The 20,718-nt window shown below is 33.3% G+C and overlaps 2 protein-coding genes across 12 annotated transcripts; one reads left to right on the top strand and one right to left on the bottom strand.

Moving 5' to 3' along the window:
• The first annotated feature begins 4,131 nt into the window (after positions 1-4,131).
• LOC140036850 (protein FLC EXPRESSOR-like) lies at positions 4,132-8,767 on the top strand. Of its 2 annotated transcripts, XR_011840425.1 has the most exons (5): positions 4,132-5,200; positions 6,182-6,354; positions 6,468-6,544; positions 7,892-7,961; positions 8,072-8,767. XR_011840425.1 is itself a non-coding variant. In XM_072079823.1 (4 exons), exons 1-4 carry the CDS (start codon positions 4,692-4,694, stop codon positions 8,171-8,173), a joined length of 861 nt encoding a protein of 286 aa, XP_071935924.1. In that variant the 5' UTR covers positions 4,143-4,691; the 3' UTR covers positions 8,174-8,767. The 2 variants fall into 2 exon arrangements, 1 of the variants encoding a protein (XP_071935924.1); XM_072079823.1 differs by lacking the exon at positions 7,892-7,961 and having other exon boundaries at positions 4,143-5,200.
• Positions 8,768-14,497: 5,730 nt separating this feature from the next.
• Positions 14,498-19,617, bottom strand: LOC140036835 (transcription initiation factor TFIID subunit 15b-like). Of its 10 annotated transcripts, none has more exons than XR_011840411.1 (8): positions 19,106-19,616; positions 18,826-18,976; positions 17,878-18,508; positions 17,436-17,586; positions 17,275-17,356; positions 15,783-15,988; positions 15,612-15,662; positions 14,498-14,956 (listed from the first exon to the last, which is right to left on the bottom strand). XR_011840411.1 is itself a non-coding variant. In XM_072079790.1 (6 exons), the coding sequence occupies exons 1-6, from the start codon at positions 19,377-19,379 to the stop codon at positions 15,874-15,876; spliced, it is 1,404 nt and encodes a 467-aa protein (XP_071935891.1). In that variant the 5' UTR covers positions 19,380-19,617; the 3' UTR covers positions 14,498-15,873. The 10 variants fall into 10 exon arrangements, 1 of the variants encoding a protein (XP_071935891.1); XR_011840419.1 differs by having other exon boundaries at positions 14,498-14,555; XR_011840421.1 differs by having other exon boundaries at positions 15,630-15,662.
• Positions 19,618-20,718: the final 1,101 nt, after the last annotated feature.

The following is a 20,718-nucleotide window of genomic DNA, read 5'->3' as shown; positions in this document are numbered from 1 at the left end:
AAATTTGGCGGTTTTATTGAACAGTCACAGGCCTTAAAGCTTAAACAGAGCAATTTCAGTATCAGAGTTTGTGGGCCTGAAGTAATGTGGACATGGCCCGTGTTCAAAATGAGCTAGGGCCAAAGATTAATAAAGTTTGCGCCGGAAATATGTAGTAGAGCTGGGAAAAAAAAATCCAACACCCCGCCCAATCTGCCCAATCCGCCAATTAATTTTAAAAGATGGGTTGAATTAATTGGGTTATGGGTTTTATTGGGTTGGATAAGAATAACCCAACTTATTCATTGGATGGGTTGAATTTTTTATTAGGGTTTCAATACCCAACTTGTTTAAATGTATGATCCTAGATATATTCTAATTAATTAGGTGATGAATTATCTAATTGTACCAAATCAATAAAAAAATACCGTCTAATATATACTATATGTATATAGATCGTGATATTAACTTCGAATCAATATAGTTGACTTGCATATTCTATTTGGTTTTGATTAATTATGGCAACTTGGGCATGGCCAGTCCAACGATTTCATTTCGTCTAAAACAAAGACCTCCAATCTTCAACTTCATGAGAAGTTTACAATCAGCAAGGCAATTAATTTTCCCTCTTAATTAGCGAGTCCAAGAACCAAAATTTAATTGTCTCCAGTCATTTAATGGAAGAAAGCAATTTGCATATTATCCCCAGAATGTAGTTCTGATGCATGGACCTTTCACAATAGTTTGCAAAATTTCTAGAGTCATGAATCATAAAATTTTCGAGAATATAAGGACTAAAGTACAAACTTATTTTCTATAATTTCAAAATTATTATACAACAAATTATATGTCTCTTACTTACATTTTCAAGTATAATATAATCTAACATTCAATAATTTAAATACATAGAATATTACAATTTACAATAAAACAGCTATGAATAGTAAGAGTGTTAATAAGTTGTGACAAAAAATAAGTTTCAATCAATTAGTAGTATTTAAAAAGTATAAAGTAAACAATTTTTTTAGCTAATCTATTTAAATGTATAATTTATTATCTGAAATTCACAATACAAGCAATATAAAATATTATTCTATTTATGATGTGTTTTCAAGGAACTTAAGAAGTGAGTGTGTGTTTGTGTGTGTGAAAATACATTTATGCATGTGAAAATGTGTTTATATGTGTGAAAAAATCTTTTTTTGTGTGTTAAAATATATGTGAAAAAGTTTATGTATTAAAATGTATTAATTAATTTGTTGGGTCATATTTGGGTCATAGGCTTGAGATAATCCAATATGACCCAACCCAAAATCAACCCAATCTAAAGTTAGACGGGTTGGGTATAACTCATTTAAGTGAAAATCCAATATTAACCCGCCCAACCCGCCCAATTGCCAGGTATAATATGTCGTCATAGTTTTGAGGTATTTCCAAATATTTGTCCATTAGCAAAGATATTTAAATCAAATGACAACAAAAAAAAAAAGAGGGAATAAAAAAGAAAACTCAAAACGTAAATTCATAGAATTTAAAGAATACGATAGACATACTTAGAGAAGACTGACATTCTAATTTTTCAGTCAAGGAATACGTAATATTACCTTTTTTTAAATAAATTATATACATTATTACTTTTGGATCCATAATACATGTACAAAAGTCAAATTTTATATAATTGCCATTCATCCAAAAATAATAGTATATACACTAATGCATAGAAGACTAATCTTTTCTTTTTTTGGACAAAATATTTGAACACTTATTATACTATTGCTCGTATTGACTTTTGACTATCAAACAATTTTTCATCATGAATTAACCACTAAACTAACTAATCAGTACAAGCGTAGCCATTTTCATGAACTTTGCCTCTTAATCCATCAAAATAATCAAAACACCAAATGGTTTTTTTTTATTACTAACTCAGCCCTATACCCTTGCTCCATTAAGTTCTAGTCCCTTTTAACTTTCTCGACGATAACAGCTACATCATTCCTCTTTGCAGAAAAAATAGTACTAAGTGTATCAGATCCTATTTCTTGTAGTTTTTCAAGATCAATGTGTGTGGTATTTTCGCCAGCTACAAAATTCATCAAATATAATTAACACTTTGAGTGGATAAAAATACATTTGGACCTTTTAATTATTTTGTAGATTAAGAGTCAAAATCCATGAAATGGGCATGGTTGTGCTAATTAGTTAGTTTAGTGACCAATTTGTGATAAAAAAATTATTTAATAGTCAAAAGTCAATACAAGTAATAGTTTATTGGCTTATGAGATTTTTGCCTTTTTTTTGAATGCCTTTCTTTCGCTTCTCCAAACTATTTCAAAGAATTTGTTAATTTTTTCACATGTATACGAAAACATGGTACAGTGGTCTTACAAACTACGAGCATTTTTTCGACTGATTATTTTAACTAATTATAAATCTAATTTTGGTTAATCCGTTCATGTAATGCTCTCGTTTTTTTTTTTTTAGTTAGATTGTAGTTTTTTAATAAGGAAAAAAGTTAAAATCAATAATAATTCAAATAATAAATTTTACCAATTCTAATTATTCTTTATAAACACTTTCTATAACTAGATATTACAAAACCTAAAACAAATGAAAACAAGGCATGCATACAAAAGATAATTAATAGTTTAAAAATATATTTTCGCCACAAAAAAAAAAACTCAGTAGTCAAGAAATGTCTCTTAGAATTTTTCCAACTGCCATATGTATGTTGTATGTGTGTGTATCTAATCTAATCTATATAACTATGATATAGGAAGGAATTGCTTCTTCCTGTAGCAACTTCATGCACTGCCACATGGCACAATGAGTGAGTTGAGAAGCTCCATTTTCTTCTTGCTCTTGCTTTCAATATATTTTGCTGTTGCATGGGGGGATAATTTGGGTTGGATTTAACAATGACACAAATGATATGTAAGGTTTTTTTTTTTAAACTTTTATTCTTTTTTTATTTGTTGTAAGTATTAGACAATACAAAACTAAGTAGTTGATGTTAAACTTAAATAAAAGGCCTATCAATATCAAATGCAATTATTTAAGAAGTAAATACGAATACATTGATATTTCTTTTTTATTTTTTTAATAGAAGAGGGGTGGAAATGCATCAATATTTCTATTACCGTTTGAATTTATATTTGTTATCGTTTGTATTAGCATCTTGAATTGTAATATCTAGATTTGGTTAATGCTGTAGTTGCCTGTTGTGTTGCCACGTGGCAGCTGGAAGAAGAAGCTAGTATCTTGCATTTGTTGTGGTGTGTTGACTTTTGTGATGGTATTTCAAGAAGCTAAATGGATTGCAAATTTTGGCCCATGAAATAATGATATGATATGTAGTATGACACGGGAAAGGGCATTGCACCTGCTTGTTTGGGATTTACCGCAGTGATTCTACATTGAATATAATTTTCTGCTATCATAAATGTACATATAAATGCTAGCAACAAATGTAAAGGTTTTTTTTGGCTACCTTAAAAAAATTTAACACCAACAGGAAATGTCAAATAAATTAATGATTATCCTAATATTATAATTTATAATGAATAACATTTTTTATTGTTTATTATTTCTTTGCTCAAGAATAAACAATTAACTGAGAAGTATTTGATACCAATATATATCATGCGAGTAATAAATTTTTGAATCGTCACTTCAACACGTGTAGTAGCGGAATTAGAATCTATAATACACATACTATCTAAAGTAGTACCCAATACAATAACTACACTCAAAATAAGCTCACAATCCCAAAATACCCATACTCTTGCGGTTGAAATTCAAAACCATTCTTTGACCCAAATTCATTCTTATATAGTATAAGGAAGCATTGCAAATCAGATGTGATTACACATATCTAAGTAAAGTTTTGATATGAATGTGCAAATTTACATGGGATGTGATAATATTATCATCGAATAAGCATTACAGATGACTTGTTAATCTTTTAGAATGTATTTATTGATTGCTAACTTGTGTATTTTTTCAATAAAATACTATTGAACCATACAACGAGGATTCATGCGCTGAGTACTGAACCATCTCTTGCAAAGGCACAAAATGCTTTAGCATTTGTAAGTTTCAAGTCGTGCTAGGAGGAGGATTCATGCGCTAAGTATTGTGAACGATGAGGAGAGAACTCATTCCACTCCTTAGTGCAGGGTACTCTAAACATGTATGAAGAGGACTTGGTCCAATATGTATTTTTTTTTTTTCGGAGACCATAAACCTAATCTATCTTACATTAAGAGGAACGAGCGGATCTAAGAAAGTCCAGGGATAAGGCGGAGAGGACTGAACCACTATCGGACCATACGAATGCACAGCACACCCGTCTGAATTTTACCAAGCAGGTGGTGGCCGCTGGGCCAAAGGCCCAGTGGTTGGTCCAATATGTATAGTTACCCTTTTTTTGATTAATAAAATAAAAGCCTCTATCGTTTCGAGAGACCCAAAAAAAGAAAAAAGAAAAAAAAGTAAGTCGTGCTACGAGCATAAAGGATTCTCCAACAAGCCCAGCTTACCACTGCTGATGTCGCGAATTACGCGCCCCCTCACTGGCACAGTGATTAGCTGAACAACACCTTTTGCTTTGCTTCTTTCCCCAGAACTTGAGATCAATACTTTTGAATAAAAGAAAACAGGAAAGGAGTCCCCGGCGGCAGCTGCCTTCTCCTCAAAGGCGTGAGGTAGCAATGGCCGGACGAAATCATCCTTACTCAAGACAACAGCATCGTCGTTCTTCAATTGACGGACCCCGAGTTCTCCACCAAGGCCTTCAGCGACCTCACCCTGCCGCTCTAATCGAGGCCCAACAGCGGGAGATCCAAGCTCTCCTCCTCGACAACCAGCGCTTGGCCGCCACCCACGTGGCACTCAAGCAGGAGTTGGCCGTCGCCGACCAGGAGCTCCGCCACCTCTCTTCCACAGCCGTCAGCGTCAAGGCCAATACCGATGCTCGGGTGCACGAGGTTTACGAGAGGTCGCTCAAAACCGAGGCGGAGCTCCGCTCGATTGATGAACTCGGTGCTGATTTGTCTCAGGTAAAAACTGATATTCAGAAAATGACGGCCGACCGTAAAGAATTCACGTCAAAGCTGCGTGAACTCAACGAAGAGCTCGTGTTGGCCCACTCTGAATTGGACCAATTGCCTGCGATCCAAGAGGAAATTCAGGCCATGCGTCAGGAAATAAAAAGAGGAAGGTATATAAATACTATGAAATTCTCTCCCATTCACTTGATTTTCATGGGATAAGGCTAAATTTGATGAGTTATACCCTATGTTTTTTTGCATTCCTTAACATAAAGGTGATTTATCTGTAAGCTAAACATTATAGCGAGCATAGAATAGGTATCGTCTTAGGGATCAAATGCTTGATCATGATTGATTAACGTATTGGTGGAGGAATTCGAATATTCGTCCTGGCAAGAGGTCAATCCGTGGCATCTCAAGGGAGCTATGGTTAACTTGCAACATTTGTTGGCAAGCAAGAGGTATTTAAGCTACTTGACATATAATTGGCCAATGTAGGTTTTTTCATATTAATGCATTCATTAGGAAATGTTTTTTCACACTTAAAAGAATGTGCAGCTGATATTTTTAGTGCGCATTAATGTGAGTACTGTATTGCACGCAAACGTGCTGAAGTTTTCAAGGTTGTAATGAATGACCAATGTATGTGTAATTCGAGAAACTGAGATTGATATTTGCACAGAAAGATGAAAACAAATAAAGAAAGAAAATTACTTGATACACGAGGAAGACAGAACACTTCTCACAAAAGAAAGAAAAGAAGATGAAGATAATAAAGAAAGATAAGATCGGTTGAAGGACCATATCTACAAGCCAATCCTACATGGTCTGATGAGGTTTTCCTCTGTGCCATACTTCTTGCCTCACTAGTTTTGTAATGTAGGACATGAAAACAAATATGGTAGAAAGATAAAGATAAGATCAGTTGAAGAAACATATCTACAAGCTAATCCTACGTGGTCTGATGAGGTTTTCCTCTGTGCTATACTTCTTGCCTCACTAGTTTTTGGAAGGTAGGATATGAAAACAAATATGGTAGGATAAATATAGTTCTGCAAGATAAATTCATTATGTTAATGCGTTCCTATTAGCTCAAAGATTCGCCTATTATTTTATAATGTTTTCTTCTACTGTTGGTTATTTTGAAATAGGGCGGCTATTGAATATGAGAAGAAGATGCACGCCACTAACCTTGAACAGAGCCAGATTATAGAGAAAAATATGATATCTATGGCTCATGAAATTGAAAAACTGCATGCTGAGCTTGCAAATGCAGAAAAGCGAGCAAGGGCAGCAGCTGCAGCATCCACTGCAGCTACTCCAGGTTATTTTAGATTCTAGATCTCAACTTTCTTACCTTCTTTTGCCCTCTCCCTACTGATTGTTAAATCTTTATAGCATATCATCATATTAACCCCTGGAACTTTTGTATTGCAGCTCCTGGTTATGCGTCTGTCTACTCTGATGCTGTATATGGTGGGAACTTGTATTCGGACCACTACCCAATGCAGCAGGTTTGTCTTAATACAACACAGTTATGAATCCCAGTGCATTCCATGGAAGGCTCTTTAGGTTGCGCACTAAGACTCCATACTTTTATCCATTCAGTTAGAAGGGTCCATGAATCATTGACTTGCTATACATTTTGATGATAACCCTCAATCTGAGACTGTCTCTATTATCACGTTTAAAGTGATTCTCATATTGAACTTTTATTCTTTTTGAATAGAAAAATGAGGCAAAAGTGGAAATGTTATGGTACATTTTGCATTTATGCTTGTCGAGCATCGTTTTCTTTCTGTGAATTAATGCATTATCAAATATGTCCATTTTTCCAAAAGATTAAAGTGCAACTACTTCCAGCAAGCCAATTGTCTTGCTGCTTTAATTTGCTCACTTCCTGGCATGCCGGTGATTGCAAGTGACATGCCATCTGCATGGGTAATAGTGCATAAGCAAATTAAAGCCTGAAACTGTTGAGTAAATTTCGCTGTCTCTCAAATGTTGTCATAATCATGGACTGCCCATCAGATTTTTAATGCTGAATTGGTTGGTTAACATTTTGGTTTGATCACCTCCACATTGCATAGGTTTGTTAAGCATAATTTTGGAACTATATGCCAAACTTCCTCATCAAAGAGAGAATGAATGGCTTTCATTTTAGTTAGCAACGGTAGGTGGAGTTTGTATAACATGATAAGAGAGCTTAAACTGGAGTTGCTGGGATTCTCGCTTGTTGGCTTTGTGCAAGTATGTGCAGTTTGAGAGGACTGGCCAGGGAACGAAACAATCATTGTTGACAAATACATAAACAATTTGTCCTGCCTTTTGTATATAGATCTATCAACCCCATACTGCTTTCTTGATATAGAAGAGTTGAAAATCAAGACAAGAAGATTATCGAGATTATCTTTCTAGTCTAGTTACAAAGAGAAATGCACAGCTGTTAGATAAAGAACAGAAATCGTAGAAAAAAGGAGATCAGCAGCTCCTTATACAATGTAGTCAAGCATAAACACCTATATCCATGAAATTAGTTTATAAGAACCTCACTTCTGCCAGCCCGGAGAAATGAAGCGACTTCTGCAGTTCTGCTGCTTGCTAGTTTCCCTCTCCACCCTCATATTAGTCTGGTACTACTGATTCGTCAGCAATAGCAATCTGGCGCAAACTTGTCTAGAGAAAAAAATCTTGTATTTTATTGCCCAATGTTGTAATGCTTGCTGTTTTAGATCATTTCTATCCTAATTTTTTGTTTGCCTGCCCAGTGTGGTGTAAGTGGTCTAACTCTGTTGCAGTTCTTTTTTGGCCATATGTCAAGTTTCTATTAGATGTTAAATCCTAATTTTCAACTGTCACAGATTCTTGTGTGAACTCTAGAAGAGTTGGCATTTTCATTTACACGCCCTACTTAACAAGAACATCTCAAGTGTATGAATTGTTTTCTTTATTTCAGGTTCAAGGCAGTATTTGACATTTGATTAACTCACTCTGCTTGACAGAAACATCTGAAAGTGTATGTATTGCTTCGTTTATTTCAGGTTCAAGGTGGTATTAATGTCAGTACTCAGTACGGCCCTGGAGGAGTGCCTCATGGAACTAGTGCGCCTTATGACATTCAATGGTCAAATGTACATAGATAGGTTGTTGCTGTAGAATTTGTGAAGCTCAACTGAGAAATTTTGCTTCATTGGCTACCTACCCCGCAGAAATTTGACCAGCTGTTTAGTGAGCTAAAAGAACAGTTTGGTTGAGTTAAAAGAGCGTCTAGACAGAAATACAGAATTAGGCGTGCAATTTTAAAAACATGTAAAGAGGATTAGAAATGTGAAATTTTAAAAACTTACAAAGAGGTGCCTACAAGCCATTGGATTCACCCCAATGGCTAGGGGAAGCCTCTTAGAATCCTCTGCGATGTAGGTTTGGGTTAGAATCATATGCTTAGTTGATAGGGATAGAAAGCGCGTGGAGTTAGGAGGATTTTTTTTTTTGAGAATGAATTGGTGCTTGGAGGTAGAGGTGTTAAAATGGGTGATTTAGATGGTTTTGGATTGGTTAAAATGGGTAATATGTATAAGTGAGTCAATTCATTTATATCCATTTAATTAAATGGGTATAAATGGGTAGGTGAAAAAATGAATTGGATAATCCAATTAATCATATATAACTCATTTATTTTAACTTTTTGTAAACTCATTTATATTCATTTTTGTAAACTAAGTTGTCAATTTATGCCATCTTTTGTGCCCATCATTAGTTTTAAATATGTACTTGTAATAGTCAATAAGTTTAATTACCAATTTTTTTTTCATCTGTATTCTATGTTGTAAAATTACATACTATTTAATAATTGAACGATAAGAATATAAAATTTGAACTAAGTACTATAAAAGTTAATACAAAATTTTGATTTAAAATTTTGAACCTCTAACATTTTTTTGTGTAAATTTAAAATGAATAAAATTTCATTTTGAAAAGATAGGAAAAGAGGTTAAAACTTGTCATAAATTGGTAATGCTGAAAAATGGGCAAGTTAACAAACTAAGATAAAATAAAATGATAAGATAAAATCAACAAATAATAATAATAATAATAACAATAATAACAATAATAACAATAATAATGATAATGATAATAATGATAATGATAATGATAATGATAACAATAATGATAATGATAATGATAATGATAATGATAATGATAATGATAATGATAATGATAATGATAATGATAATGATAATGATAATGATAACAATAATGATAATGATAATGATAATGATAATGATAATGATAATGATAATGATAATGATAATGATAATGATAATGATAATGATAATGATAATGATAATGATAATGATAATGATAATGATAATGATAATGATAATGATAATGATAATGATAATGATAATGATAATGATAATGATAATGATAATGATAATGATAATGATAATGATAATGATAATGATAATGATAATGATAATGATAATGATAATGATAATGATAATGATAATGATAATGATAATGATAATGATAATGATAATGATAATGATAATGATAATGATAATGATAATGATAATGATAATGATAATGATAATGATAATGATAATGATAATGATAATGATAATGATAATGATAATGATAATGATAATGATAATGATAATGATAATGATAATGATAATGATAATGATAATGATAATGATAATGATAATGATAATGATAATGATAATGATAATGATAATGATAATGATAATGATAATGATAATGATAATGATAATGATAATGATAATGATAATGATAATGATAATGATAATGATAATGATAATGATAATGATAATGATAATGATAATGATAATGATAATGATAATGATAATGATAATGATAATGATAATGATAATGATAATGATAATGATAATGATAATGATAATGATAATGATAATGATAATGATAATGATAATGATAATGATAATGATAATGATAATGATAATGATAATGATAATGATAATGATAATGATAATGATAATGATAATGATAATGATAATGATAATGATAATGATAATGATAATGATAATGATAATGATAATGATAATGATAATGATAATGATAATGATAATGATAATGATAATGATAATGATAATGATAATGATAATGATAATGATAATGATAATGATAATGATAATGATAATGATAATGATAATGATAATGATAATGATAATGATAATGATAATGATAATGATAATGATAATGATAATGATAATGATAATGATAATGATAATGATAATGATAATGATAATGATAATGATAATGATAATGATAATGATAATGATAATGATAATGATAATGATAATGATAATGATAATGATAATGATAATGATAATGATAATGATAATGATAATGATAATGATAATGATAATGATAATGATAATGATAATGATAATGATAATGATAATGATAATGATAATGATAATGATAATGATAATGATAATGATAATGATAATGATAATGATAATGATAATGATAATGATAATGATAATGATAATGATAATGATAATGATAATGATAATGATAATGATAATGATAATGATAATGATAATGATAATGATAATGATAATGATAATGATAATGATAATGATAATGATAATGATAATGATAATGATAATGATAATGATAATGATAATGATAATGATAATGATAATGATAATGATAATGATAATGATAATGATAATGATAATGATAATGATAATGATAATGATAATGATAATGATAATGATAATGATAATGATAATGATAATGATAATGATAATGATAATGATAATGATAATGATAATGATAATGATAATGATAATGATAATGATAATGATAATGATAATGATAATGATAATGATAATGATAATGATAATGATAATGATAATGATAATGATAATGATAATGATAATGATAATGATAATGATAATGATAATGATAATGATAATGATAATGATAATGATAATGATAATGATAATGATAATGATAATGATAATGATAATGATAATGATAATGATAATGATAATGATAATGATAATGATAATGATAATGATAATGATAATGATAATGATAATGATAATGATAATGATAATGATAATGATAATGATAATGATAATGATAATGATAATGATAATGATAATGATAATGATAATGATAATGATAATGATAATGATAATGATAATGATAATGATAATGATAATGATAATGATAATGATAATGATAATGATAATGATAATGATAATGATAATGATAATGATAATGATAATGATAATGATAATGATAATGATAATGATAATGATAATGATAATGATAATGATAATGATAATGATAATGATAATGATAATGATAATGATAATGATAATGATAATGATAATGATAATGATAATGATAATGATAATGATAATGATAATGATAATGATAATGATAATGATAATGATAATGATAATGATAATGATAATGATAATGATAATGATAATGATAATGATAATGATAATGATAATGATAATGATAATGATAATGATAATGATAATGATAATGATAATGATAATGATAATGATAATGATAATGATAATGATAATGATAATGATAATGATAATGATAATGATAATGATAATGATAATGATAATGATAATGATAATGATAATGATAATGATAATGATAATGATAATGATAATGATAATGATAATGATAATGATAATGATAATGATAATGATAATGATAATGATAATGATAATGATAATGATAATGATAATGATAATGAAACAAAAGTAGTTAATGTCATGAGAAAATGAAAATTTTGAAAAAAAAAAAATGGGCGAGAGAAGAGAGGAGATTTGGAGGAAAACAATTTTAAATGAGTTAATTGAATTTGATGAGTTATCTAATAATATCGGATAACTCATTTATACTCATATGCAAAAATTTAAGATAATCATACTTATCTATTCATGGGCGGGTATGAAAAAATTTAGCTAAATGGATTTGTTTGTCACCTATACTTGAAGGAGTCATAAGTGAAATTATCAGAGTATTTAGGTCTTGTTTGGAAAGCAATTTTTCAAATTGCTACGTTTTCGTGAATATATTTTTCAATCACCTTTTTATCTAGTACTATATATTAAATCGTTACAGTAATTTTTCTATAAAAAATTTAAAAAATGCAATCCAAACATGACCTTAGTATTTAGTGTTTCATCTTAAATTATTTTCTGCCTGGTTACTTCTAGATTGAGGGTCAAGGTGTAAAGGAATTAGAAGTATTGCAACTATGTTTTTTTTTTTTTTTTGTTGATTTTAGATTTAGGACCAATTTTTTTTTTCTTTTCAGTTAATTTTCAATATAGATGTGCCTTGCGAGTGTCTTGATAATTTGATCTGAACCATCTGCTCTGGTATGCCAGTTTCTCTCCAAGTCTTTGGCAGGGCTTCTTTTTAGGGTGTGTTTGGTTGGAAGTAAAATATTTTCTTTGGGAAAATATTTTCCGTTGAAGTAATTTTCCATGCAAATCATTTCCCTTTCATCATTTTCAGGTGTTTGGTTAGCTTATTGAAAATATTTTCTTACTTCATTTTTTTGGTGTTTGTTTAACTTTTGAAATATTTTCACTTTTATCTCTATCTTTACTTTCTACACATTATAACTACATACTTCTTCCCATGCAAAATAAGAAAATTTATCTCATTGTTTAACCTTAAAAAATCTTGGAGAAATGTATATATGAATAAAAAATATCTCCTTAAGCAATAAACAAATTGCTGGCCATTTAGTGTCAAATATCAATCACATGCAATGCTTATTGTGACATATATCTTGCACTCTCACTGTTGAAAGTTTCCCTAGAAAAAATGTTCCAATTATACATAATTAATTACTAGCATAGAATGAGCAGGATGAGGTTTTTTTTTTTTTTTTTTGAATATACTAGGGGGAGGGTTGGGTGGTACGGGGAAGGGAGTGTAAGGAAGAGATCTTGGGTTCGAGTCCTCCTGTTTACACTAAAAAAAAAAAAGAACATACTACAAAATGTTTTCAGTAAGTTTAGAACATACTACAGGCGGGATGCATGCATTTCGGAAAATAACTTCAGTAAGTTTGAAAGGGAAGTTGTTTTCCATAAGATGAGTGAAAATATTTTACATAGTAAAATGTTTTCAGTAATTTTTGTGCAACCAAACACGGAAAATTAGGAAAATATTTTTCTGGAAAACATTTTTACCCGAAACAAACGGACCCTTAGTATTTCTGTATCTTCTTTCCTAATTCCTATGTTGTTTAATAACGACATGGCTTCCATTCCCGATTTCTTTTGTTGCTAATTTCCTAAATAGGTCATCGCTTACCGTTGAGTAATGGCACAGTAAATTTTTAAGCAGCTATCAAAGTCATTTTCTAGCGAGGGAAGAACTTTGGAAATGGTTATTGTGTCATTTACTTAAAATATTGGCGTGTAACAAAAAATCTATTTGGATGGTGTATTTTTTTTTGATATTTATATAAAATTTTATTATAACTTATTATAAAATTTATAAAAAATTTTTTTAAGTATTTGGAGAAATTAAAAATATTTCCTTTCCTTTCTTCTTCCTTTTTTTCCCCCTTTCTTTCCCCTCATCTACCTCCTCCCCCATCTTACTTCTCTCGCACCAACATTGCTATTCCTCCTTCCTAACTCTCCATTGTCACCTCACCCTCTCCCTCTCCCTCTTTCCATTCCTTTCCACTCTCCCTTCTATCATCTTCTTCCCTTATCACCCCCTCTTTCCCCTCTCATTTACCTTGCCCCCTTACCAAAGGCTGTAGGAGAGGTCGCGAGAGTGGTGAGGGAAGAAGGGAAGGAGTACAAGAAGGAAAGAAAAGAAGAGAGAAGGATAGGAAGAGAAGAAACAAAAAAATGAAAGGCAAGGTCGCAGCAATAGTGAGCAGATTGAGGTGAATGGGTGATGGTAGATTAGGAAAATAGGCGTATTTTTTACTGCAAAGGTTGGTGGTAGATTAGAAAAATAGGGGCGTTTTTAATGTTTTGAGATGTCTATTTTAAAAATTTTATACTTTTTTTTTTGGAAAATAATATATAGGCAAAATTGTATCTTAAAAAGTAAATTGGTCACCAGATAAAAACATAAGATGCAAGCTTGATTACAGGTAAAGAGTTCAAACTTAAATAGTCACTTCTTTAATTTAGAGGTGCGAACCACCCTCCCTTAATCCAGTTAAACCCTTCCTTGAATAGGGTTGATAGAAATAATATTTAGGCTAACGATTGATATATAAATTTTAAAAAAAACCTAAAAACTATCTTTCACTTGCGCTTCTATCAATTACATATATCAGAACACCCACGTACACCACCCAACACCCACCAACATCCCCCCCCCCCCCCCCCAAACCCAAAAATAAGCATATGTCACCGGACCGGGGGCAAACAACAAAGAAAAATCAAAGTCAATTACAAAGAAAAAAAATTAGACCGCTTGCCTCATTTCGTGTTTATGTATGATCTGCTCCTGAAAATAACCTTAGGATTACAAACGATATTTACATCGTCAACCAGGTAACCATAAGAAAGAAAAGGGCTACAACGGATAGAGAGAGAGAGAGAGAGAGAAGCGAATAGAACAACAACATAGCCGCAGCAACAAGCTAGGGAGAGTGACTCAGATGAACACCAAAAACAGTAAGAGCCTTTTGCAACACTTTGACAATGTTGCTGTGGATCAGACCCAAGCGCAAGAACCAAAGCTGACACCTTAGCCACGTTTGATCCCAAGTCGATCACAAAACGTAGTCCCAGTGAGCTCCACGCGTTTCTACAGCGCACCCACTTCCAAAGGTTTCAAGCCTTGCTATTATCACGAGGGTTTGATTCCGAATAGATTCAATTCCTAGGTCTACTATATAACCATGCCTAATAAAAAGATATTATTAATACAATTCCCTTGCAATATAATACCAGATTATCAATGATATGATAAATAAAACATATGGAAAGTTCCCTGCGTTAAATTGTCTTTGTTCCCTCTTACAGAGACTTGCAATCAAGTTGGGAGCAATAGCTCTGACTTTTTGAGGATTAAAAATCATAATTAGCTCCAACTCCTCAAAGGGCTCGTAGAAAGCCCCTAAACGGAGAGGCAAAAAAACTCCTATTCAGCTTCGGAAGTTCTGGAACACGGAAGTAAATTAACCATGACATGGTCTGGAGACCAACGACAGAGAAAATTCCAAAAGTAGTTTCCGGTGAAAGCTTTTAGAGCATTCTCCTCCTAACTCGTGATTTGGCTCATCACTTACAACTTTCACATTCCCAGACAACTCAAAAGTATGTGGAATCTCATATCAGCACTTTGGTATGGAAGACATAAAGGCCATAGAAGAGGCAAATTATTCGATGCATGAATTACGCCATGCCAAATACAAATATCAGAAAGATGCAAAAACGTCATTCTTATATGATGCAAACATCAAAGCCAATACGCATGAACCAAGCATGCAATCCACAAAATGCATCACTTAAGACCAACTTAACAGCACAATGTAATCACTAGAAAAGCAACACTCACCTGATAATTTCAACCTACCTTAGCAGCAATTTGGAGAATATCCACTTGCCTCTATAAAAACATTCACACAAGTTCGAATCAATCTGTAGCTTGAAAAGGAAAAGAGCCCGCCAACTAGTACTCAAAACAAAAGGAGAAAAAGGGTATCGCTCAGAGTAGTGAACAACCTACCTCTTAATCTCCCGTTAGAGAACAATCTGCAATGGAATAAAATAAAACCCCTCCCACCACAAGTTTTAGTACATATATGCTTGGATGAGGTCTAATAAGGGCGTGAACGGTTTCCTCCATGATAATTTCTATCTGGACCAGAACCTCCACCATCTCTGTAGTTGTCTCTACGTCTATCACCCCCATAACCGCCTCTACCACCTCCCCTGTAGAATAATCAACTAGTCAGACTACAAAACCATGAAATAAAAGATAAAATACCATCTTGTAAACAAGCAAGAGTACATTTAGGAAGAAATCAAATTGAGAATTGAAGCACAAAAAATGCTAAAATTATGATTCACAATGCAATGACTCAACAGCACAAACTCAAAATTCATAGCAAATAACAAATAAGGCATAGGATACAAAATAACTTGACCACCAACACAAAGCATTAACCAAGACAAGATTGTTGTACAATCACGCAAGACAGACCCTTGACAGAAAAATCTAGAGCTAATCAATTGAATTATCAATCAAGGGCTACATCAAGAAGTGATACTAAAATCACCAACTATCCTTACAAAGACAATAGTCCGCATAAACACCAAATCAGAAAAACGGGAAGCCAAAAGATTAATAGGCCAGGGGTTCATAAGTTGAATAGTGGACAACTTCCAAGCAGTGCAAATAACTTACACTGGAGAAGCTATGCATAAAAACCCACATGCAAGCAGTAGAAAAATAATTATGAATGATTCAACATGATCAAACACGACTTTAATAGAGAACTTGCATCCAAGTGAGAAACTGAATAACCATCTACAAAAAAGTAAAACTATATCAACTACTGACCCCAAATTTTTGGAAAATGTCACTGTACATTAGAAATTCTTTTGTCAGAGAAAATCATGTTTCGACTTCTTAACCAGCTCAGGTGGAGCCAATTAAATTATACTCTGAGACATCTCCACCAGCAATATGGAAGACCACTTCATGATACTAAGATCAACAATGTAATGTACAAAAAGTCCAACCATCCGCAAGATAAAAAGAACAAAAAGAAGATAGCAAAACATATAATTACAGTTGACCACCAACAAAGGAATTCAGAGGCAAGGGAGTGAAAACTGAACTACGGTTCCTAATGTCTTCAGGACACCAATGAGCTACCAGTTATTTTACCCACATCAACTGTTTCATACATGTATAAATGCAGATTGCAGAATTTCTAGAACTCAAGCAAAAAACTTCTCAGACTATCAACGACTTTACAAACATTTGAACATTGATAGATTTCAGATTTCATATCAAATGATACACGACATAGTAAACTCGCCTCAATGTGTAAGTATAAAAGTACAAGAACTAACAGCAAGTCAACATAATGAGTTAACTCAAAAATCTTAATGCAAGATGCTTAGCAACCCTTGCATGAGAGAACAAGACAACAAAGAAGCTCATCGTCCTGGATTTACACAATGATATTTAGTTGAGAAAGATAGAATACCCATATCCATGCTGTGAGGCAGGTTTTGGTGCAGATTTCTCAGCCATAGCCACACTGATTGCATAACCTCGTAGATCATGATCTGAAAAAACAATTTCAAATGAGTACATGATGACTATATACAATTTAAATTAAAGATGAGAAGTCTGCTTCGGGTTTACTATTGAAAAAGCCACCAGCAGAGTGTGCTGCAGAAGGATCTTCATAAGATAAAACTGCATCTCCTTTGTTTTTTCCTTGGTCATCTGTGTACAGTTTTATACTCCAGGGCCACTGATCTTTATAACCTCGCTTTTGTTTGATCCTTGCAACCTAGCAAAAGAGAAAGGTAAGAACCCATTTCTTTTTTATTCATGCATCAACTACTGTATCTATGTACCTGCAACAACTAAAAGAACTTGAACATAGCATAATCTGCTAGACCAATAAATAAATTGCAAGGTGATTTAATAAAATGAGATTCTCCATTTAATGTAACAATCTTTCCTTCGGACATAAGTATTTGGGACAAGATGTATAATTCCCAGATCAATTTGCAACAGCAGGCCAAATACGATTTTTATATCGTTCAAAATAATAAGCCGAAGGAAATTTGCATATTACTTGTCCAATGCTTCCAAAAAGTTCTTGAAGTTCTTCAATGGTCACATCTGGAGGCAAATTTGAAATGTAAATTCTCGAGTTGTCACACGCATCCCCACAGTTTTCATCACACTGCTTCACTTTAACAGGAGCTTCAGCTGGAGCACCACCATATCCACCACCCAGATTCCGTGGACCACCTCCGTAGCCTCCATCATAGCCACCAGGTGGAGCACCATATGATGGAGGATATGAAGAAGGCCCCCCACTATAGCTTGAAGGTGGAGGAACAGCATCTTGAGCATAATTAGGGTTTCCACCATAACTGCTAGGTGGTGGTGCATAGTTACCACCATGTCCACCATAAGAAGGAGCTACAACAGGGCTCTGACCAAAGCCACCATCATCTCTTCCTTGACCATAACCTCCATCACCTCTTCCTTGACTATAACCACTATCCTCTCTTCCATGACCGTAGCCACTGCCTCTACTGCCTCCACCTCTCCCACCTCGATTATTTCCATATCCTGCATTATTGCCATCTCTATTATAATTACCACCACCTCTGTCACCACGGTCACCAGCACCAGCAGGAGGGAGTGCACCACATTTGTTACACTTATCTCTTCTAGCAAAGTTCAAATTCCCACAGCTACAACCACACAGGCCAAAATCAATGACCATTAACATGTTTAAAAAATGATAACAAGGTTTTACCCTCTGCTTCTTTTATGTCACATACTTGCTATAGCTTCTTTGTACAGAATGACTGAAGTCAGCACAAAATTCACAAGTTAAGATCCAACATAATACAATCTTATTAGGTCCTTTATCCTTCCAAGTAGCATAGAGATAATAACGTAAAGAACAATCTCAACAAAGTAATTAAGACACAGCACACTTTCTGAGGGGAATAAAAGGAAAAAAAAAGAAAAGAAAAGATGAGCACCGGAAACGGTAATAGGTTACCTTGGGTTAGGACAACGCCAGTCCCCATCTCTGCCACTTCCACCACCGCGGCCACCTCCTCTACCGCCACCTCCACCACGACCTCCGCGGTCCCCCCCTTGGTAGCCACCACCACCCCCACGATCTCCTCCTTGGTATCCACCACCACCACCTAAAATGAGCAGATATCGAGGAAACAAGAGAAAAAAAAAAAAGCTTAGTGCAAAAAATGTTTAGTGAACTTGAACGTTTAGATAGAGTAGCGAAAAACAGAAACAGAAGTGCACCAGGTCATCATTACCTCGATTCTGCATATTACCGCCGTAACCACCACCTCCTCTGCCTCCACCACCACCACCTCTACCGCCTCCCCGGCCACCGCCGCCACCGTATCCTCCACCGCTTCCTCCATAACCACCATCTCCTCCTCCAGAGCTACCGTAGCCTCCTCCTCCTCCTCCTCCTCCAGAGCCACCGTAGCCTCCGCCGCCGTATCCTCCAGAGCTTCCGTTACCTCCATAACCTCCTCCGCCCATAGGCGGTGGACCAGATCCGTCGCCTTGTTGACCGTACATGTTTTTTGATATACGATGTCGGAATAGCAAAAGAGAAAGCGACGCTCAGAAGGAAAATTGGGTAAGAGGATAAAAAGTGGATTTAGGGTATTGTATTGCTTTATATAAAAGGACAGCTCGAGACTGGAAAGAGGATATTTTCTTTTCTGGTGTTGATGAGCGTCCAGCAAATCAACTTGTATGCTGTTCTCGGGTCCACGGTAGCTTACATGTGCCGCTAAATTCTGAACGGGAAGGTACGCGAGAGTGGAATCCAACTCCGTTTAAGCGTAAAAGGGCCAAAGGCCTAATGGTAATGGTTACCTTTTCAACCCAATTGAGCTATTTGTTTTTAACCCCTCAAAAGTAACAAAGCCCAAATATATATATATATATATATATATATATATATATTAACAAGTCTTTTGCAACATATTGAGTAGTAAATAATTTTTTTTTTTTTTTGCATTGAGGGGAGATATTACAGTCTCTAAACCAAAACAAATTTCTGAGTAGCAACCCCCTATGATTAGTAAATAAGTTTCACCTGATAATATTGAAAATATTGCGCCTTTCACAAGAGAAGTATACATATCCTCTTTATTATGCTAAGGCCCCATTTGGATTGCATTTTTCGTCATTTTTTATGGAAAAATTACTGTAACGATTTGATATATGTGAGGGAAAAAAGTAATAGGGAAATGTGATCACGGAAAACGACGTAATTTTTCGGCGAAAACAGCAATCCAAACAAGGCAGACTTTGGGCTTAGACAAGAAGCTCTTACTTTTAAGAGAAACCGGTGTGAACTTGAATCAAGCTATGATAAAAGCAAGCTTTGTAAAAACATGGAGTAACATATAACTCGTTGAATAAATCAATCAAGTTTGAACATTTTAGCTGGTACCACCAATGGTGGAGGTGGAAGGTCAAGGAAAAATCACGTCAGCTTCCCTTTTCATTAAACTAGGTTAGAGTAGATTATACAAATATTATCGATGTGACAAAGAAAAAAAATCAAGTTTTAACATTTTAAGTTTTTGGCTTAACGGGATTTTGTCTACACTACTGATACGTTAAAAAGGCAGTACATCATGCCACAAATCTGCTCAGAAAGTGCAGTATACCGCGGATAGAATGCTCCTGTAAGGTGAAAAGTGGAATAATTGCCTAAGTCCTTTATAACTCGGTAACTTTTACCTGGTTGGTTGCACATCCATCGTTCGCTCTCTAAATTACAGTAGTAAAACTTGTTTAAAAGTGGTGGGTGGTCAAGGATGTAATCTTTGCTAGTCAACCGATATACGGTTTGGTTTAGTCTACAGCAGTGACATTACGTATCATGACGCCTTTAACCAAA

Source organism: Coffea arabica, chromosome 1c (assembly GCF_036785885.1).
Source record: "Coffea arabica cultivar ET-39 chromosome 1c, Coffea Arabica ET-39 HiFi, whole genome shotgun sequence".
Taxonomy (NCBI): Eukaryota; Viridiplantae; Streptophyta; class Magnoliopsida; order Gentianales; family Rubiaceae; genus Coffea; species Coffea arabica.
This window is presented reverse-complemented; position numbering and strand designations above follow the sequence as displayed.

Bases quoted from the DNA above. Each gene is read 5' to 3' on its own strand.
- LOC140036835 (XM_072079790.1), bottom strand. From the start codon at position 19,379: ATGTACGGTCAACAAGGCGACGGATCTGGTCCACCGCCTATGGGCGGA. The intron at 17,357-17,435 runs GTAAACCCGAAG...TTGTTTTTTCAG, and splicing joins TGCTGGTGGCTTTTTCAATA to ATCATGATCTACGAGGTTAT. The intron at 15,989-17,274 runs GTATTCTATCTT...ATTATTCTACAG, and splicing joins GCCTCACAGCATGGATATGG to GGGAGGTGGTAGAGGCGGTT.
- LOC140036850 (XM_072079823.1), top strand. From the start codon at position 4,692: ATGGCCGGACGAAATCATCCTTACTCAAGACAACAGCATCGTCGTTCT. The intron at 5,201-6,181 runs GTATATAAATAC...ATTTTGAAATAG, and splicing joins CAGGAAATAAAAAGAGGAAG to GGCGGCTATTGAATATGAGA. The intron at 6,545-8,071 runs GTTTGTCTTAAT...CGTTTATTTCAG, and splicing joins ACCACTACCCAATGCAGCAG to GTTCAAGGTGGTATTAATGT.